Source organism: Gobius niger, assembly GCF_951799975.1.
Source record: "Gobius niger genome assembly, chromosome: 14".
NCBI lineage: Eukaryota > Metazoa > Chordata > Actinopteri > Gobiiformes > Gobiidae > Gobius > Gobius niger.
The window spans coordinates 27,720,098-27,741,200 of record NC_136865.1 but is presented as its reverse complement, the minus strand read 5'-3'; the positions used below and the strand labels follow the sequence as shown (position 1 = coordinate 27,741,200).

Here is a 21,103-nt window from a genome sequence, read left to right as displayed (position 1 = left end):
CTGCAGGCATCAGCTGGGAGCCCCCTCTAAGTGCGTTTGATACGAGCAAACAAAGCAGCAGACAACTTGGCTTCGGCCTGGCGTGACTGACTACAGCTTCATTAGAGCACAGCGCCGCTTCTCAAACTACAGTGCGGGCACTTGTGGTAGTATGAGAGCGCGTAACGGCGGTGCCCAGAAGTCCTTTGGTGATATTTGAGCCAGTCAGAGGCGATCTTTAGACCTGGTTTAGTGTGAGGGGGCTTTGCTAAGCGACAGTAAGCTCCTGCACATGTCGAGATCTGATTTAGTCTGACATCAAATTAGTTTTATGTACTGAAACTTTAGCTGAACATTATTGATATAATCATGAGAAAAACATATTGCAAGGTTTCTGTCATTTTATATTTTTCATATAAAAATAAGGATAAAAATGCCAAAATTGAATTCAGCAACAAAATCTAAATAATGCATGGATCCAGGTAGAGACTATACAGAGTTTCAAAAGTATTTTCCTCCCCCTACATGTTCCAGCCATGTCCTAATGTGTAAAATGAGCTCTATTCACCACAACTGCCTCTAAAATCCTGCACTGTCACTCAAAAAGGTGTTACTTCAGGTCCGAATTGCCGTCATGCACAAGCTTAATATAGAAGCTGCAGTGACGCATAAGACCTGAGGTGGCAGTAGTGAGCGTAAAATCACCAACTTGCATCTAGTCCCTTTAAAACGGACATAAAACATTATTTTGGAGCCTCAGTTCTCCATTTTATGATTTGAAATTAGGCCCCTGTATGAATTATATAGTTAAATGAAGCGAAAGAGCTGGTGAAGACTTGTGCTTGGGGCTCCCCCTGCTGGCAGCCGTGGGAATAACTTTAAAAAAGAAACTAGGCACTGAACAAATTGAGGGTAATACAGGACAGAATATGAAAAGGAAACATCGAAAGCCACCAGACACCAACAAGCAGAACATGAGCAGCTAAAGTCGGCCGTATCAGACTCTGCAAGAGGGAGAACCACCTCATGGATGGGATAATGCCCAAGACATCGACACCAAGGGCAACAAATACCACCGTTGGATCAGAGAAGCCAACGAGATCCAGAAGCACGAGCTCCAGACTGTGAACCGGGACGAGGGGGTGTGATACACCCCCTCGTCCCGGTTTCCCACACCTGGGACACGGTTCTGAAGAAGTCGGGCTGCAGATGGCGCTGTCAGCCTGATACGTAAGGATTAAACAACGAGGAGCCGTGCATTAGACGGTTATAATGCACGACACGGAGTCAAGAACACCACGACGCGCAGCGGAGTGGTGCTACTCCGCGAAGTGCATTATAACCGTCGAATGCACGGCTCCGAGTTGTTTAATCCGCTTATACCATGGTCCCACAAACGTAACATTTATAATAAATATTTGTTTCATTTACTAAAGTCACTAAATATGCCAGACCACCGGGACTATTTTATGTTGGTTATTAGCCGGTCACTGAAGGCTCGTCTCAGAGCGAGTCATTCTCCGCAGCTATTACGAGGATCTCAGTCAGGCTCAACCAAACAACATAAGCACACGCTGCATCGCCAGAATCACAACAAAACGGGACTAACCCGGCACTTTTCCGTGGAAGTAAACACCGATGTGCGGCACTCGTGGGCAGGAGTTGTTTCACTTTTACGCTGTTTAACCTGAAGCTAGCTAGCTAGCTCAACTGTTTATGGAAACAGCTGCGGTGGAGTCCGCTTACACCTGAGCCCCACGAACTGAAACTTTTATGTTTGACTTTACTAATCCAGCCAAATATTTTTAAATGCAGAGATCATTTTATGTACGCCTGAAAATCATGAATAGTGCCTTAACCGTTTTCAATAGAAATGGAAAGCTCATATTTTATTAACAGTAGCTAACCTGCTCACTCTCCTCTACTTCCCATTTATCAAACATTTTGTTTTGGCCAAAAACGTTGAAATTAAACAAAATCCATCTCATACGTTCCTGTCAGTCACTAATTACGTGTTTATCTGATTCAGCTGTGTCATGCGTTGCTATGGCGATGCCCACAGCGGAGTGACATCCCAGTGATTTAACTACCGGACTACGTGTGCGGTTATACGAAAATAATGCACGCTTGTTAGCACCCACCAGCCAATCAGAATCGAGTATTCACCCAGACCATGGTATAATTTTACTTATACTATTTCCAAGATGCTGCTTGTGGAACTGCTTGATGATCACTGATAAGGAATCGCACGAAAGACTAGCGCTAATTAAACACAATTGTCCAGTTAGTTTTGTTGATATAACCCAGTTCATTAATTCATAATCCCCCTTTATGAGCCTCTGAGAGAGAGGGAATGTTTGCTTGTTTGAAGATAATGTGTGTTTAGGGGAAATTATCACCACTTAACCCTGAACAACAGCACCCCAATTAAAAATACATGCATTAATGCAGATAACAAGCATGTAAGGCATATGGCCGTACATGCTTGTTATCTGCATTAATGCATCAAAATGGTATTGAGGCTCCAATTAAGATGAATTTAGTACAAAAAGTATGTTTTCCCGTTGTTCTGCATGAGTTAGGTGATTAATAGTGCTCATTATTAAATGGTAAATGCAGAGTTTTCTTTGATTAATGCAAACGTTCCACACGCTTTCCAAATGTTTAAATCTGGCAAATGAGCTGTGTAAAATCCACATAATTGACTTTACAGAAAATTTACAGAGAACAGGACTCAGCAGCTCAGTGAGGAATTGCAGCGGACCGGACTAAAACTGTACCAAAATATCTGCACAGTGTGTTCCAACCAGTCCCGACCAGCCTCCCCCAGACTTTGGACAGACCGGCACCAGGACGGAAGACATTATAAAGACAATACTCTTCGGCAGAATTTAGCCGGGGGTAATTAACTGTACCTGCAAAAACCAGTGTGATTTTTTTTGATTCGGCATCGAAATTATCCTAAATCACAAAGCAAACACCAAACTTAGATGCCAAATTTGTTGTAAACAAGTTTAAAACAGATTCATTTGTATTTCTATTGGTTGAAATCCAGTGCTCAGAACAAGTTGCTCCAGTGAGAGGACAGAACTTTTTTTTCCAAACCAACGTGTACAATTAAAAGGTCTGGCGGATTCTTTTACTAGAGAGTCTGTACTGGCCTTTTAAGGAAACAACAAACAGCTGAAGTGCTTAAAGGGAGTTTAAAAATGTTAAAATGATGTATTTTCCGCCCCCTGCATGTTCCAGCCATGTCCTAAGGTGCAGAATGAGCTCAGACCTGTTCACCACAACTGCCTCTAAAATCCTGCACTGTCACTCAAATAGGTGTTACTTTGGGTCCGAAGTCAGGCACGAGCTTAACATGGAAGGTGCAGTTACACGTATGACCTGAGGTGGCAGTAGTGAGTATAAAATGGCTAGATGCATCTCGCCCCTTTAAGGTTATTGAGCGACATTTGAGACCTACAAATCCATAGATTTGTTTGGAAACACTGAAGAGCCCCCCACACCTGCAGCACAGTGGAGGCGTCACAAGATGCGCCACGGGAAACAAAAAAGGGGCAAACGAGGAGGTATCCGGGCAAGATACAGGGCAAGATTCGCAGCTAAGCCAAATGTATACATTCACTGCGAACGTAATAAATATAGCACTTTATTTATTTAACCTTTATTTAATAAATAAAATAAATAAATAACTGTACCTTACAAAAAGAAAAAAAAATCAGGTATAGCTTCTTTAAGAATCTCTTTCAGGGGAGTCCTGTGCTGCGTCCGAAACGAGCAGATTGGTAAGGGATGTGCCGGATGTGGGCCTGCGTCCGCCATGACAAGAAGCTTCCGAATTGGTCTGTCAGTTAGGAAGTAGTTAGGAAAAGGAGCCTCAATGCTAACTATCAGAGCCACTTTAGCATAGGAACCTCTAGTGCTAACTAACCGGTGATTGGGAGCTATGTGCCATCCCAAAAGCCACTGCGCCAATCCCCCCACCCCCCTCGGCCCCACCCTCGAGTGATTCATGCGCAACCACTGTTGAATGACAGGTGCACATAGCTCTGAAGCCCTAGTTCACTAACTGCATAGAGATCTAATAGTCATGAAAGGTTAAGGATTAGTTGCTAGTGTTAGTGCTTAGAGGCTACAATTTGATGGTTTTCGGTGGGAATCGAACCCGGGACCTTGTAGTTGTGAAGCACGAGCGTGTTGCCGTGCCGCCCAAACTTACATACTTAATTAAAGATTCCATTTTTAAAGGCTTAGAGAAAACTAAGAAATACATGTTTCAGAGCAACTACACAGACAGAGCAACAAACCAACCATTCAGTTTGCAATATTGAGCCCTGGTGTCAAACACAAAACTGTCCAATATCTAGCATTTTTGAACTTTTTTTTCAAAATCAGGCAAAAGCGCTAATGGCTGCTATTCACACTCTTTAATTTCCCTCTAATGGATGCATAACAGACTGAATTTTAATTGATTTTTCCACATGGCCAAGGCCTCTCCACACTTTCGCCAAATGCCCTGACCTCCATAACTTTGCAAGGTCCTCGCTCTGCGCTGCATTGTAACTTTAAAAGAGATTAAATCGCTTCGGGGGTCATCTCTGAAAAACGCAAAATCATAAAATATCCAGCACTGACAGGATCCACTGACGCAAACTGCACTCATTTGTCCCATAGGGGGGGAAACAAATCTAAAAAGTGAGGCCGTTTTTTTTTTACATTTCCAAGGTTGTGCTCTGTTGTCCCGGGTTAAAAATAGCACATTTAGATGGATGGCACTGACCCTCCAGCACAACATTCAGCCCTAATAGACTTTCTCGGGGTGCGTCCAAATCCTGTGTGTCGCTGCCTTGAATATTTATCTAAGGTGGGTAGAATAGCAACATACATAACGTTACAGAAGCGGGTCTTTGAGCATGACAAAACAAAACTACCTGTAAAGAAGTGCACAAATAATAATACAAAAAGAGTAGAAAATGCTTCTTAAATACTATTATTGGAATCAGACATATTTCATTCACATAATAGTATGTAATAATATCTATGAAAGGTCACATTTGCACATTCTGAAAGTAAATGACAAATGGAAAAGAGACCATTCAGTATGTATAGTTACTGTATTCCTTTTCTAAATGTATTTTACGTTGATGAGGTTCTTTGCCAGCAGCGTTGCCGAGTAATAGGATTATTATGCATTCAAATTACAGTTGCACAACCGATAATTAGATTTGTAATTACTCTATTGAATTACTATTGATTACTTTTTGGAATATTTTGACAGCTGAAAATGTCTTGTTATTCATAAAATGTCATAAATGTAGAAAAACTAGTCTATAACTAGGAAATGAATCAGAATATTGTGGTTCGTTGTTAGAAATAAAATGTTCTCAACTGTGGGCTTCACAGAACACTTATTGAAATGCTTGAAAGTGCAGCACAGATGCTAGAAATCAGAATCGGAATACTTTTATTGAGTAACACTGGAGTATATTGCTCATTTAACAGCTCACGCAAAAGCAGCTAACATTAAAGGGATATTTCAGGATTTTTGATTTAGGGCCTCATTTCCTAGTTATCCAGAGTGTTGTTGATTTCTGGAGATTATTTTTATTTTTTATTCATGCAGTCCTGATATTCGAAGAGTTTAGTGGTGCTAGGCTATTGCTATGCTAGTGCATGTCTATGGTAACTAGTAGCCTGCATTAAAAACCTCTTCTAAATCATGGGGTCGTCCTCCAAACGTTGCCATATGTGATTTGTAAAAAGCTCCTTCGTGAATTCCACGTGTAGTAATGCCGGCCACAGGTAAACAAACTACTGTAGGTCCGGTAACCGAGCAGATCACTCCGCCGCTGCGTAGCTACAACCAGGAAGCTGATGCTGCTTTTAAATGCAAAATGGTTATATTTCAATAACGATTCAGTCAACAGACATTTATATGGGTCGTCTGGTGTTAAAACTGATTTGCCTCAGGTGCACTGTTTTTAATGGAGGCTACTAGTTACCATAGACATGCGCTAGCTTAGCACTAGCCTAGCATCACTAAACTCTTCAAATTAATCTACAATAAGACTGCAAAAAATCTCCAGAAATCAACAACACTCTGGATAACTAAGAAATGAGGCCCTAGGTCAAACATCCTGAAATATCCCTTTAACAACAAATATCCCTTTAACAACCCCACTGTTCTCTTTTCACTCTCAGAACACATTGAACCGTCTGGTGGCTTTCGATGCTCACTACTTTTTGAGGTGCATTTTAACCAAAACAGGTAAAAAAAAATAAAAAAAAGAGGAATATTTGAATGTATGTACTTAAAGGCTCTATACTTGAATTATTTTTATAACAAACAATGGGAGAAGAAGCCACTAAATAACATGTTAGTTGAGTCCAAAGTCATTCCAAACTTTGCTAACATATTTGTAGCATCCCAGTTCTTCACAGAGACAAATGTATGAGCATATTTCACAACAAACCACTGCTTCATTGTGCCGCCAGTGACACCGCGGTTTTGCCTGATTGCCAGTGCAGCAGTTTTTGTAACTTGTAGATCATTACACTGGAATTTGAAGTCTGTATTGTTGTCCTTCAGTATATTGTGAACGCAGCCATGAGGGAAAAGGACCTTTGTGCAAAGTGCATCTAATTATAAAGCAATTTTGAGTACCTAGTTGTTGGTGTTTACATTACTGTGACGGTAATGCTCTCTGGAATTTGTAGAGTGTGTTTCTAAACTCATCCCTCTGAAGAATTAGGATGTTAGAAATAACATTTGCAAAGTGAAAGGCCCCATACCTGATTGCTTTCATTTCAAACAATGACAGAGGAAAACACTATATTAAAATGTTAGTTGAGGTACAAACTCATCCCCAATCTAACATATTTGTAGCATCCACATTCTTCACAGGGACATGTTTATAGGCACATTTCACAACTTGCAGGGTCACTTTTCAGGGTCACTTTTCAGGGTCACTTACACAAAAATGCATGAAAACTATCCTGCAAGTTCATGGAATTGCTACAAATGCTTTATAATTAGATCTATGTCTGAGTTCACAATATACTAAAGGAAAACAAACAAATTCCATTCCAGAGCTGAAAAAAATATCATGTATAGGGCCTTTGAAGAAGAACTAAGTAACTTGTTTACCTTAATAAATACTTTCCATAGTTCCTCTGGGGGTAATACAAGTGTTAATGTGAAGATTGGGGGTCTTTCGTCTCCCCCTGGTGTCTCTGGCCAGAAAACCACAATTGCAACTTTCCCTGCCACCGAAGCAGAGGTGCAATACACACTAAAAGAATCACGAAGAAGAAACTAACAGGCTAACGGGCAAAGCTAGCTGCGGGCTAACGCCACTTAAACAGTATTTACAGCCAAGTTTGAGTGAAAAAAATGATCTCCATTGTGTTATTGGATGTACAATATCCCTCTCTCCCTTTGTCTTTTCTGTCAGCGTAGTATTTACTCTAACGGACAATTAATGAGTATAAAAATGCAACATGCTACGACACCTGCAGTGGCGCTTATGGCCTCTAGGGGCATGAGCCTTTGTTGTTTCCGGCAGACGAGCGCTTGATGAAAAGAGAAGCATTCCCTCCTCTTAGTTTGTTGGTTGGTTGTGAGCCCAAACAGACAAATTGCTTTTCACACTCAATGTTTTAAGGTTGTCTGACATTTCCAGTACAAGGTGGAATTTAAGCAGCGATCAATACGTCTGAACTGCTGCGAGCCAGCCGCTTTGTCCGAGCGGCAGCGCTGTCCGGAACCGGAGGAGCGGGAAGAACTACTTAGATTACCATGGCATTACGTTGTTTCGCTCTTCATGCACATTTGGAGATTAGCTCGAACAAACATCAAGGATTTGCTTAAAAAACAATCAATGGTGGACAAGCTTTGGTTCATTAGGAAACACGGGTTAAGGATTAGAATAACTGTATGAGAGATAGGCCAGTGCAATAGATGTTTTTAGTTGATTTGTGCAGCCCCAATGGGAGACGGGTTCTGCCTGGTAGCACCCGATAAAAATAGAGCCGGTTTTGGTATAGCTTTTGGAAAGTTTTGAATAAAAGACCTTGATCGAACAAAGCAGAGATTGATGGAGAACGACTGAAGGAGAGCTGTCTGGAACTGAACAAAAGTAAACTATCAGCAGCAGGATAATCTAAGAGACCAAATGTCAAAGTGTCATGGATGGAGAATATAAGGAGAACATTCTGCGGTGGATTTTAACCATGACATAACGGCAGAAAAGAAGACGCTAAACTACCTCAGTACAGTCAATTACATCTACAATGGTTTGGGGCTTCAAACCCTGAAAAAAGCTACAAATGGAGGAGGAAATATATCTGACACCCAAGAAAAGTCTTTGACGTGGAGTTTGCATGTTCTCCTGGTTCCCTTTGATCATGAACCTACACCGTCTGAAAAAAAAATAAGTGTCCACCTGGATGTGACAGACTGTTCTGATCTGGGGTCGCTGCAGTCGGGTCTAGGCTCCGCAACCCAAAGATGGAGATCAGCTGACGAACTGAACACCCTGAAGGACCAGATTTCTTCTTCCCTGATGGCACAGGCATATCCCAAGATGACAATGCAAGGATTCATCAGGTTCAGATTGATAAAGAGTGGTTCAGGGAGTGGTTCACACATGTATTGGCCACAACAGAGCTGAATGTGCTGGTTCCACTCTCCCGTTGTCAAGATCTTGGTAAGAAATGAATGCAACACTGGATCATTTTGACATTGAAGCTTATTGGAACAAAGCCACAGCGAATGTGAGCTGCGATCAAACCTTTTATCGAGACTACTTGTTTTTTTATCTTAAGCCTAAGTCACAACCAGACGTTCAACTTTATGGCCGTGCGATTTTTGGCGTTTCCCAATGCGCTGCCTTTAATTTTTGTGTGTGGAGACCATAGTTGTGGTGTTCATATTACTGCAGACCCAACGCACAAACTTTAAGTCAAACATGCGTCACACGGTGGCTGCTCGGACGTATGGCTGTCACTTCATTCGTACAGCAAATGCACGGACTCTGCGTTTGTCTTAAAGGGATATTTCAGGCTTTTTGACATAGGGCCTCATTTCCTAGTAATCCAGGTGTTGCTGATTTCTGGAGATATTTTTTTGTAATTAAAGCAGTTCTTATATTTGAAGAGTTTCGTGGCGCTAGGCTAGTGCAAGGCTAGTGCATTTCTATGGTATCAGCTAGCCTGCATTAAAAACACTCTGACCCGCTCCACAGAGCACCTGAGGCAAATCACTTATAACACCAGACTAGCCATAAATGTCTGTGTCCATAGAGCAATTTTAACCATTTTGCATTTAAAAGACCTTATATTTGAGCAGCATAAGCTTTGTGGTTGTATAAGCTACACAGCGGCGGAGTGATCTGCTAGAAAATAGTCAAAATGCGACAATTCATGTGATGACTCCACAGTGCAGTGTTTTTAATGCAGTGAAGCTGATACCACAGAAGTGCACTAGCCTAGCACAAGCCTATCACCACGAAACTCTTCAAATATAAAAACTGCATGAATTACAAAAAAAAATATCTCCAGAAAACAGCAACACTCTGGATAACTAGGAAATGAGGCCCTATGTCAAAAAATCCTGAAATATCCCTTTAAGATTAACCGGTTAGTTGGAGGGGTTTAGTCTATATCCGTCCTTGGATACAGAGAAGGCTCTTGTTTGGGCAGCATGACAGACTTTTCCGGGAGTTGGAGAGAGAAAGCCGTGGTGAGTATTCCCTGTCTGCCACCCTCCCTCTTTAACACCTGTTCTCTCTGACACCTTCACTCTTCCCCTCGGCATATTGCAAAAACTTTGTACACATGGTCACAGCCAGGCACCTGTGAAGCTTTATATATCTATATGTTTTCGAGCGATTGATGCACTCTCTCCGAACGGGCAATTCACAAACGACTTAAGCGACATGTATAAAGGACGTACGAGATATCTGAACGTGCATTGGCTGCTCTGATATAAGAATCAACATAAGCGCCCGTAGAGTTTGTTTGACATGACAAAGAACCTCTGAGACGGATCATGTCACACGTGCTCTCCATGCGTTTCTTGCGTGTTTTGCACGTAGAGCGGCCGTAGGAGCCCGTACGACCGGTGGTGACCTCGGCTTTAGTCAGGTAGTGTAAAACATCCACACCAGGCGAGAAGGGGATCGCTGCAGAGCGAGAGACAGAAACACCGTGAAGCGAATCCACCGTGAAAGTGCGCCCTCTCCTGGTAAAGACGGATATACGACGGTATTAGGTCTTGGGAAGTTTGATTTTGATCAACTCAACGTACGTGAGTAGACTTTAACCGAGTTATTTCATTTTTTGATTTCTTGTGAACCAATTTTGAAATCGTAGATGCTAGTTGTAAATTAGTAAAAACAATAAAAAAGCCCAATTACATGCTACCCAAAAAATGCAATTGCACGCTGTAAAGTAAATATATAATTTATTCATAATGATGTATTAAGGGTACCTTTTACTTTCTGTGGCAAATTATTGCATATTTTAATTTTAAAGAATCTTGGCCTGGACACTAGGCCTGGATAAATAAAGGACAAATATAATTAAAATTAATGGCACATTGTTGAATGTATATGTCATTCCGGACTAGTTCTGACTGTGTTATAATTATTGTTATCATTATTATCCCAGGATTACAACATTTGATTTTTACACATTTATGACGTCAGTGTTGATCTTTTGTGTCAGTGAAGTTGAGGAATTCAACAGAAAGATGCTGCTGAATTTAGAAAACAGGGAAGACCCTGAAGGTACAAATTGTATTTTTTACTTTGTCATTGCATCTGCAAGCTAAAAATATTAACCCCATGATTTCTCTCCTTTCTTTACTGATTACAGCAATGGCCTGTTACCACAATAAACATTTTATTTTGTTCCAAAAGATTGTCTCTGTCCCTTATTGAAAAAATGAAGGCACTGTCCTACAAAATACAATGAAATATTGGAGTAAAACATACAGTTTTAATTTCATAAAATAACCCAAATGATAGTACATGTAAACTAAGTTACATGTCAACACTAACTTACACAAAATAATCCCAACAATACCGTCGTATATCCGTCGCTTTTCACGGTAAATCTGTCTCGGCTCCGGCTCTGCAGCTTTCCATTATTGCACCAGGCTAATCCATCAGCTACAAAAGGCATGTATCTTAAGCTAAAAATGTAGAGAGGAGTCTTCTTTTCAGCCGTCCACTTCCCCCTGATAGTTTGCCCCAGTGACAGTGAAAGATGGGTCGAATTCATCGGACTAGTATTCCCCATGGAGACAAGAAAAAAGTGTTCCATTGACAACATTTTCCCATTGACTTCAGCTTTAAAAATGCACTCCGCTCCGCCGTCTCGCTCTGCATCAACCTCTGAACCCAAACTTAACAAAGCCTGGTCGAAAGGTTATTGCAGTTCGCAGCCGCTCTACAATCACTTTCATCCGTGTTACATCATGTTCTCCCCATAGCCTTTCTGCTTTTAGTTCTCTTTTTTCGCCTCATTCCAGTGCTTCCCTTTCACAGACTGGTCCTCGACAAAAGGTCATTTACTCCGGCGACAATAAAGTGATGAGAGCCGAGCGAGGCAGCGCGACCGAGGCCACAAAAGCCCCCAAAATGGCGTCCGCTGTGGAAGATTTATGCGACCCATTGTGTGTGAGGGCCCGTCTGCTTTCCCGCGGACTGTGAAATTACGAGGAAACCGTGCACTTTCCTCGGATAATGTGATGTTGTTTGTCGGACGTTCTTTCTGCCCCAGGGGTGCTGTAATTTAAACAATAACAAAAGCTGTACTCGGATGCACCAGAAAGAAGGGAGTGTCTCAAGGCGATTTATTGTTTTCAGAGATGTTTTTGTCTTTTCAATAAAAGAGTTCTGTCAAAGTATTCGTGCTAGAATGCATCAACAAAGAGTTCTCCAACCTTTTCCAAGTCCATGAAATGAAAATAAATAAATCCAGGAACCATTCTTTAGGCGACATTTAGATTTTCCTTTTTGGTGCGTGCATGAGAGGGCAAGAGAAGGTGAAATACTTTGTGACTTTCTGCAGTTGAACTATTAAGGTGGACAGATGGGGCTTAAAACAGACTGAAACATTGATATTTTATATCCATCCATCCATCCATCCATCCATTTTCTTCCACTTGTCCGTTTCCGGGTCGTGGGGGCAGCTATTGGAGCTGCCCAAATCACATTGCACCAGCCTCCTATAGCTCCTCCTGCAGGTGGTGGGTCCACAGAAGGACGGCCATGGTTCAAGCTGGGCCTGTTGGTCTCTCATAAGGGGCTTCTGACCCACTCTTTGTCTGCCCCGTCACCTAGGACCTGTTTGCCATGGGAGACCCTACCAGGGGCACGAAGCCCCCGACAACAGAGCTCCCAGGGTCATTTAGGTGATCAAACCCCTCCACCACATCAAGGTAGCGGTTCCAGGAGGGGTGACATTTTATATTTTGAAATAATATAGCTGTAAGAATAAATCAGCAACAGTGAAACACAGGTGAACAACTTGGCAAAAAACAGAACCTATTGGATTATGGGCTTTAAAATCTGGAGAGCACTTTTGGGTTTTAACAATAACACAATATAACCCTGAAACTGTAGGAGGAGGAAGAACAGTGTGAATGAATTGAAATACCCTATGTTTTGGACTAGGGAACTACCGTAAATTCTGTAATATAAGCCGGGGCCTTTATTTACTCAAGGGCATCAAGGACCAGGCCTTTATTGGAACCAGGCCACAATTAGAGACAGGCCTTTATTTCTATTTGAGCAAAACGTACGACCAGGAAAATGAAGAAAAACAAGATTTGTGTCCATTTGCACCTAAAATATTAGGTTCATTTATTAATTAACATTTCAAACCCTCTCCCAGCGGCTGGAACGTTGACGCCTTTTATTTTGTAGAGACAACAGGAAGTGTTTCGTTGCTGAACTTTGACATCAATGTCACTGCAGGTTTCTGTTTCGTTTTTACCGCGGACCGGATTATTTGCTGTTGTCTTGTGTAAAAGGCAAGTTTAGACGGAGCGTTTGTGTTTGTGATCGATCATGAGACTGACCCGAGAGAAGACGAGACGCTCGCGCTGATCGGAGGAGTTATTTTGAGACGTGGGACTGACCTGCACACGGAGCAGCTGGACGTGCTTTGAAGACGCAATGGTGACTTTATTAAAATCCCGGAGGGTCACACAACATTTGTTGCTTTCCCTGTTTCTAAATATAGTCACCGGAAGTTTGAAAAGTGGCTAAATCTGGGTCAAAGTTACGCTCGGATCAGCTCCTCCGCATCGTCCCCCCTCGGCCCGGGTTCCCGTTTGTTTACTTCCTGCATGTGAGTTATCATTTACACGAGTATGAGACAAATTCCTAACATGGGGAATATTTCTACCGTTATAGTTTCTAATAAAAGCCCCGGCCTGTTTTAGAGACTGGCTTTAATTTGCCTCCGCCAGCCGCGAACCCGGCCACTATTAGAGACCCGGCCGCTAATGGAATACAGACTGTGACGATCTATCCTTTAGACTTCACAACCAGACGAGAACTCTTTATTGACCTTCGAATTGGACTAAAGACTGAATCTCAAACATCCGATTTGAGTAATAAGCCAATTCTTTAATTCATGGACAGTGAGAATGAACTCAACCGATTTGTTCTAATGATGAATTCTTCCCCAGGTCAAAAAGATGCAATGTACATACATACTGTTCGAAATGTTGGAATGCATTTAGAAAGTTTGTGAAGTTGTCAATGTGTTTATCGCAAAAGGAATGTATTTCATGAATTTCTCGCCAAGATAAGGCTTCCTCCCTTCCCACTTGGGCCCTAATAATATCGGGTTACGGACTGAACGAATTGGTCGAATCCCGCGGAGAAAAAGGGGCCGCCCCCTTGGTATAAATGAAGGAGAAATAGCCAGAAACACTCTTCCTCTTCCTTTTAAAACGTGCTTCTGCTGAGAGTTGGAGGGTGGTGGGACAGGAGGAGAGACGGCAGGATGAGCACATGCCTGACATCCCCCGCTGAACTTTGACCTCTCCTTTGTCTCAGATGGACCACAAGAACTTTAAGTTTGAGCCCGTCATTTTGACGTGATTTGTAACTACCAGTTACTTCTTTTAAGAACATTTGCATTTTTCCTACAAGACAACAACATTTTTGATCGCTGAGCTTTCAGCGAAACCAATTTGAGTCTAGCTGGTCAATCCAAACCCCAAGGCCCCGAGGAGCTGGAGAGAGACCCCAGCCGCGCCTGCATGAGCTTGAGAATCGCCGCGCGAGAGACCACGACCACAGGCCGTCGGACACCAGAACTTTGGAACGCCGGACCACAGTTGGCGTGGAAAACTTTTCTCACGGTCGTAAGCGCAGCTCATAGACCTAGCTCAATAAGACTCACATAACCACCTTACTGACTTTCAGATACAATTTTAGAACATTTTATCTGATTATTCATCCTGTTAGCCTTCTAGGTTATTCTGTTTGCACTTTAATATTTAATGCCGTCTGTTAATTGATTTTGATCATTAAACCTCCATAAACCACAGTTTGCTTTGGTAATGTCTGTGTTTATTATTCCAGAATAAGGGTCCATGTGTACGTCCAAGACCTTACATCCTTCAGATAAATCTGTAGTTTAGCCTCCTATTCTTACTTTTATTTTGTTCGCTTTTCGAACTGGTGCCCCGTTAAATTTTAAGGCTAATCTACAACTTATTAATTAATTAATAAACAAATTAATTGATTAATAAACCCTCATACCCTACAACTGTGATTTCGCTTGGTATGGTGCAGGCACGTGAGCGCCTTGTGGCCAGGTCTTTGCATCCTTCTTTTGGGCCCCATCGTAGACGCAGAGAGGACATCTGGCTGTCACCTCACTGGTGTAGAAAAGCCTGAACTTGTGCAGGAGGTTGATATGTACCAGCTACAGTACTGTCAAAAGTTTGGAAACACTTTGTTTGTATCGGCATCTCATTGAGAAAATGTTTAGTGTTTAAAGAAAACAAAAATGTTTTGTTTGTTTAAAGGAAAAAGTCCATACTGAGATATGTTCTTGCTTGAGCTTAGACGAGTTGATGCATACCTGTCTGGTCTTTGTGCATGCGCTTAGTCATGCAAAATGACCAAAGATGTTGTTAGCATTTGGCCGCTCCCAATTTATTCCTATGGCTCCAAACGGGGTGAAGTTAGAAGTGACCAAGCTCTTCCCCGGGCACAAAGACCAGACAGGAACGCATCAACTTGTCTAAGCTCAAGCTAGAACATATCACAGTATGGAAAAACTGTGGCCTGTTCCTTATAAACGTAATTCCATACTTCATAAATGAATGCCTTCAGTGAGAATCTAAAATGGTAATATTCTTGAAATAAATACACCAATACATAACAAAGTGATTCCAAACTTTAGTCGGGCTCTGGAAAGCGTTTGGAACCTCCTCTGTTCTGGTGTTGCTCATAAGAAAAGGCGGCGGGCAAGTGGGCGTGGTCTTCCTCACAGTGCCAAGTGCCACATATTGACTTTTGGGTCCAATCAAAATGCAAACACTAACCATTTCACGATCCTGCCGAGTATTTACACCATGGTTGCATTTGCGAATGAAGTGCCCTCTCCTCGGGTCAAACAAACCAAGATGAATCACTCTTAAAACTTGCCTCTGATGTTGAGACCCGCGAGCGGGCGGCGGATCGAGCGGTCCAACTTGATTAACCTGATGTTGAGTTTCCAAAGTCGCAATAATTAAAGCCCTGGTTCATTCACTGCTACTGCTTAAAGGCTCGAATACAAGTCACCAGGGGAAAGAGGACGCGACATGGACTAAGAGACAAATAACATGCAGCGGCCTTCAATTATACAGACACTGAAAGCCAGATCACCCATATTATCTCAGACCGAGTCGCTGAGAGGCGAAACTTTTGATTAAAACCGTCAAAGCGGGACAGTTTTTAACCCGTGGAATGATGTTTCAGCTCCGTATCGTTTGGCTTGTGCAAATGATTAACATATATAGCTCCAGACGCAGCTCTGTCAATAGTGCAGCAGCAACCCTTCACTTGGATGATGGACGCGCAAACAGACTGGCCAGTATAACAAGTCGATACTTGGCCCCTTCCCTTCTTTACCGACACTACAGACTCAATAACTCTTTCAATAATAATTATTCAGTGTCCAAAAGCTACGGGTGCCTAAAACCAAGACCGATCGATAGGATGCATTATCGTTATTATTGCACACAAGATCATATTCATCTTTCAATTGACAGCTAAGAACTATTAGCTTGATAGAACTCTGGTCGGATATAAAAGACCGTTCATTCTCTCATTAGATTAAACTCTTAATAAGGACTTTAACGCAATCCTTTAGTTATGGCTCTCGAAGTATATACCTGAAATATGTGAGGTCGTGACAGCAATAACCCATTCATAGCTTTCTTTAACCTTGCAGCTCTGGTGTTTTACATGTGGGAGGTGGTGCATGAGCTTCACACATGAACAATTTCAGCTGCTTTCCCTGCAACGACCCTGATGTTTATAGGGCTATTGTTCTTGACCTGGAACATGTGACATGTCTACATTTATTTATTCTTAGCAATTCTTGAGCGACTTGCGACTAGCTAGCTTCCTCTTAAGATGAGTATAATCGATAATTCATTAGCATTCACCCCCAGCCACACAAATTAATTGCTCCCGATTCCACCGCTCTCCTGCGCTTGTTTTCCTCTGTTTGCCGCCCGCACCAATCCAAGCAAGGTAGTTCAAATGAATGATTTTGATGGAATATATATAATACAGAAAAAGAGCAACAACAGCACAAACGTGAGCACATCACTGGTCCCTGTTAACCATTCACTACAGTTTTGTAGTCGGTCCTAATATACAGTAACATACAGCAACACACACTAACATGCAGTAACATGCAGTAACACACACTAACATGCAGTAACATGCAGTAACATGCAGTAACATACAGGATGCACAGTGAAGTGCATTTAACACTTTGAGCCGTCATCTTTTTCAAACAGCATTTTTGAGAGAAATGCCCGAAATTAATGCTAGCAAAAAAATGTACATTAATATTTTATCAAATTAAGAAGATAGTAGCTTCTGAGATGCTAACGTTGAATTCAAATGGTTAGTGGAGCTAAGCGCTAATCAGTGATAAAAGTAAAAAAAAATAATGACCTTAAATCCCCACTTTCCCACATAAAAAACACATAAACACAAACCGGCTCTTTTGAATTTTTGAAAAGAATCGGATCTTTCGCTGTCATTTTTTAAAGCATTTTCATACAAGTTTCGTTAAATAACTTGGTAAGGCAGCCTGCGCCTAGTAAATTTAATACAAATATATTTAAAAGCTGAATCTCTCTCTGTAAACATATGTAATTCTAATAAATGTGTGTACCTTTGAGCAAATTACCAAAGATTCGGCTCCCGTTAAAGAGTCAAAAATCCCATCACAATTACCATTATTGAGTTGCCTTGTATACAAAATGTGCGGCATTAATAAAGTTGCCTTGCCTTTCCAGAACAATCAGAGAAAAAAGGGCCATTGCCAAAGATATTGTTCAAAGCAAAATCTTCTATCTAATGACTGCTCAGTGTGTTTCAATGTTTCAGTGTAGTCATGATCCGACACGTCTTAACCAGCTGTGATGTCCGGGCCTCTGTGTCACTGACCTGAGCCTCGTTGTCCTTCAGCAGCCGCTTGGCCTTCGCTCCCCCGGGGTCGTCCGTGATGTTGAGGACCACCACGCTCTTCTTCTCCCATCCGATGAACGAGCCGTCCGTCATGCCCTCCACCATGGCCAGGAAGTCCTCGTATCCATGGTGACGGGTGGTGACCACGGAGAACGACGTCCAGTCGTACTCCTCGAGCACTTCGAAGATCACCTCCAGCTGCAGCAGCGTGGAGCAGGTGAACTGGAGGTAGATTGACCCACTCTCCTGGGGACGAGGGAAAGGACAGAGGAAACCTTTCAGCGAGAAGTTTGAGTGTTTTCTACCAGTTACTGAGTTTGATGGAGTAAGGATGGCTGTGGCGACCAGCAAGGAAACAATTCTATGATGAAAAATAATGTATGCTCTGAAACACTTAGGACATAGCAATAGGGAAAGTTCCATAGACATGTGACTCATGCCTGGCCCATTGGAGATTTACAGTAAAAGTATAAGGAATAAGTACAAACAATAACAGGCAACACAACAGTGAAACGCAGATCAATCTGTGTTAAACGCCAGAGAAAAAAGGTGTGTTTTTAGGAGAGATTTAAAAACAGGTAGACACTGGGCTTGTCTAATCTCTAACGGCAGCTGGTTCCACAGCCGCAACAGAGAAGGCCCGATCGCCCCGATGTTTGTGCTTGGTATATGGAAGAACCAGTTGACCTGCTGACCTGAGAGCACGAGAGGGAGCGTAAGGCTGAATCAGGTTCAGACAGATAGGAGGGGGCGAGGCCATTCAGACTTGACAGACGACAGGAGCACATTACACCTGTGCTTTCCTCTCTCCACTGGCTTCCTGTGACTTTTAGAATCCAGTTTAAAATGTTACTGTTTGTTTTTAAATCTCTTCATGACATGGCACCTTCGTACCTAAAAGACTTGCTGAATTTGCACACTCCTGGCAGATCATTGAGGTCCTCGGACCAGTTGCTCTTAGACTGCACACGGTCCAAACGAAAAACCAGAGGAGATCGAGCCTTTGCTGTTGCTGGCCCTAAACTCTGGAACTCTCTGCCTCTGCCAATCAGAATGGCCTCCACTGTTGACAATTTCAAGTCGTTGTTGAAAACGCATCTCTTTGCACTGGCTTTTAATCCAAGCTGAGCTAGACATTTGATTATGCTGCAGTTTTTATTTTTTGTATATTTTTGAAGCAATATGTTTTTTGTGCGTCTGTATTTTTGCACTGAATATGGAAAGCACTTTGGGGCAGTACTCTGTTTATAAAAATGTGCTATATAAATAAACCTTGACCTTGACTTTTAAAAGTAAAGAGAAGAATTTTGAAATCAGCTCTAAGTCTGACTGGGAGCCAATGGAGCGAAGCTAAAACCGGTGAGATCTGTCATGCTTCCGTGTCCCTGTGAAAACCCGAGGCTGCATGGCGGCAGTTCAAGAAATCACAAATTATGTCCAAGGGTCAATAATAAATCATACAGTTGTCATATCAGTAATAATCAGTGCACAAACCAGGGAAAACTAGGGAAAACTAGGGAATCTGATTGTGTGTAACGACAGTATGTTTCCCCAGGTTTGGCAGGTGCAGCCATGTTCTCTAATGACTGAAGGGACAAGGTCGCAGATACACACAGTCAGAATGAGTTTCCTTCGCAGAATGTCTGGGTGCACCCTTAGAGAGAGAGTGAGGAGCTCAGCCGCCCGGGAGAAGCTTGGAGTAGAGCCGCAGCTCCTGGTCCCATCCCACTGGGAGGTGTTTCAGGCATGTCCCATTGGTAGGAGGGCCCCGGGACGACCCAGGACAAACTGGTGTGGCCTCAGGATCCCCCCAGAACAGCTGGAGGAAAAGTGTGCGTGGAGAGAGAAGTCTGGGCGTCTCTGCTCACACTGCTGCCTCCGCGTCCCAGATAAAGTGGAAGCAAATTGACGGATGGATACAGCATGTTCTCATTAAAAACTAGTGTAGTATAACAAGATGGCGATGCACATGACCATTATTTTTCAGGCCTTTTTTCCACCAGAACATTGTAGCGGATTACCTCACTTATGAATTTTTATACTTGTGTTAATGGTCAACAAAACATTTGGCCTGTATCACAGAGTTCATTACTAATTGAATTGAATAGAACTATGAATGATGAAAAGGCCAATTTACTATTGCTGAGGCAAATCGATGAATTTATTTGGTTTATAATAAGGACAGATACAAAAACATGGGCACATTGTTACAGAAGTCTGATGTATGCAGCATCGGGCTTATAGGTTTGTTCAGTGATCATCGCTTTACTTCCGGGTCAAACAGAACTTCAGTCCTTTTCACTATAATGGGATTTGGCTGATTTTAACCTGCTGTAGAGACGACCACAGGCTCTTTTTAAACATCTGCTCACACAGAAATATTACTTTTAATCTGGATTTTCTTGAGTAATGCTTTTCTGAAATTAATTATTAATTTTTTTTTCCCGCACAATGAAGCCTTATTTCAAACAGAAAAAATATCTTCATTCTGGAGAAATGGTGAGATATATTATTCTTATTAGGTGCTTTTGTCCTTTTATCTGTTGTTATTTCAGCAGGGGATTCAGGTATAGTTGTGTGTTTTGCTTTTGTTTTTTCTAAGGAACTCTCAACAGCTCAAGATATTTTCATATTTTAAATTAACCTTCACAGAAGGTCCTGGGTTCGAGTCCCACCTGGACGGGGCCTTTCTGTGTGGAGTTTGCATGTTCTCCCCGTGTCTGTGTAGGATTCCTCCGAGTACTCCGGCTTCCCCTACCACTAAAAACATGTACAATAGGCCAGGATGAATGATGTGTGTGAGTGAATGTATGGTGGTGTCAGAGGGACCGCTGGCGCAGACGTGTGCAGTCACGACAGCGCTTCTGTCAGTCTCCCCCAGGGGAAACTGAAGCTACAACCTAGTTTACCACCACAGTATAGGGTGAATGTACAATTGTCTCATGTGACCATGTCTGTGAAAGGTGCTATATGAATAAAGATCTTCTTCTTCTAAAGAAAATCTGGAGTAAATATAATATGTCCGTGTGATCAGATGTTCAGGAAGAGCCTTGTGGTCGTCTCTATAGCAGGTTAACATCAGCTGAATCCCATTATAGTGAACAGGGCTAAAGTTCCAATGGACCCAGTACAGTGATGACATCATGACTTAACATATTGTGTGATGTCACACTTCACAGACCTCGTTCCCTACTTCAAAAACATGAGAAAAGTAATGGGTTAGCATTTTATCCTGACAAACAACAACAAATGAAAACGCAGACGCCAAAATCATACAAAAACCCTGATGTTTCCTGATGATGATCCTTGTATCACTTTCACAGAAACAGCCAGATTAGAATTGCACAGACAGTATTTTTCCCATTAAGCCTGGGTTTTCCTAATCACCC

The 21,103-nt window shown here is 42.2% G+C and overlaps 1 protein-coding gene across 3 annotated transcripts in view; it reads right to left on the bottom strand.

Moving 5' to 3' along the window:
- The window catches only part of grin2da (glutamate receptor, ionotropic, N-methyl D-aspartate 2D, a), a 492,433-nt gene that overhangs the window by 242,988 nt on the left and 228,342 nt on the right, over nucleotides 1-21,103 (bottom strand). For all 3 annotated transcript variants that reach the window (XM_079570853.1, XM_079570852.1, XM_079570854.1), the window contains one exon: nucleotides 17,694-17,960. In XM_079570853.1, the coding sequence (XP_079426979.1) occupies nucleotides 17,694-17,960 (267 nt within the window). The remainder of the gene's footprint in view (nucleotides 1-17,693; nucleotides 17,961-21,103) is intronic.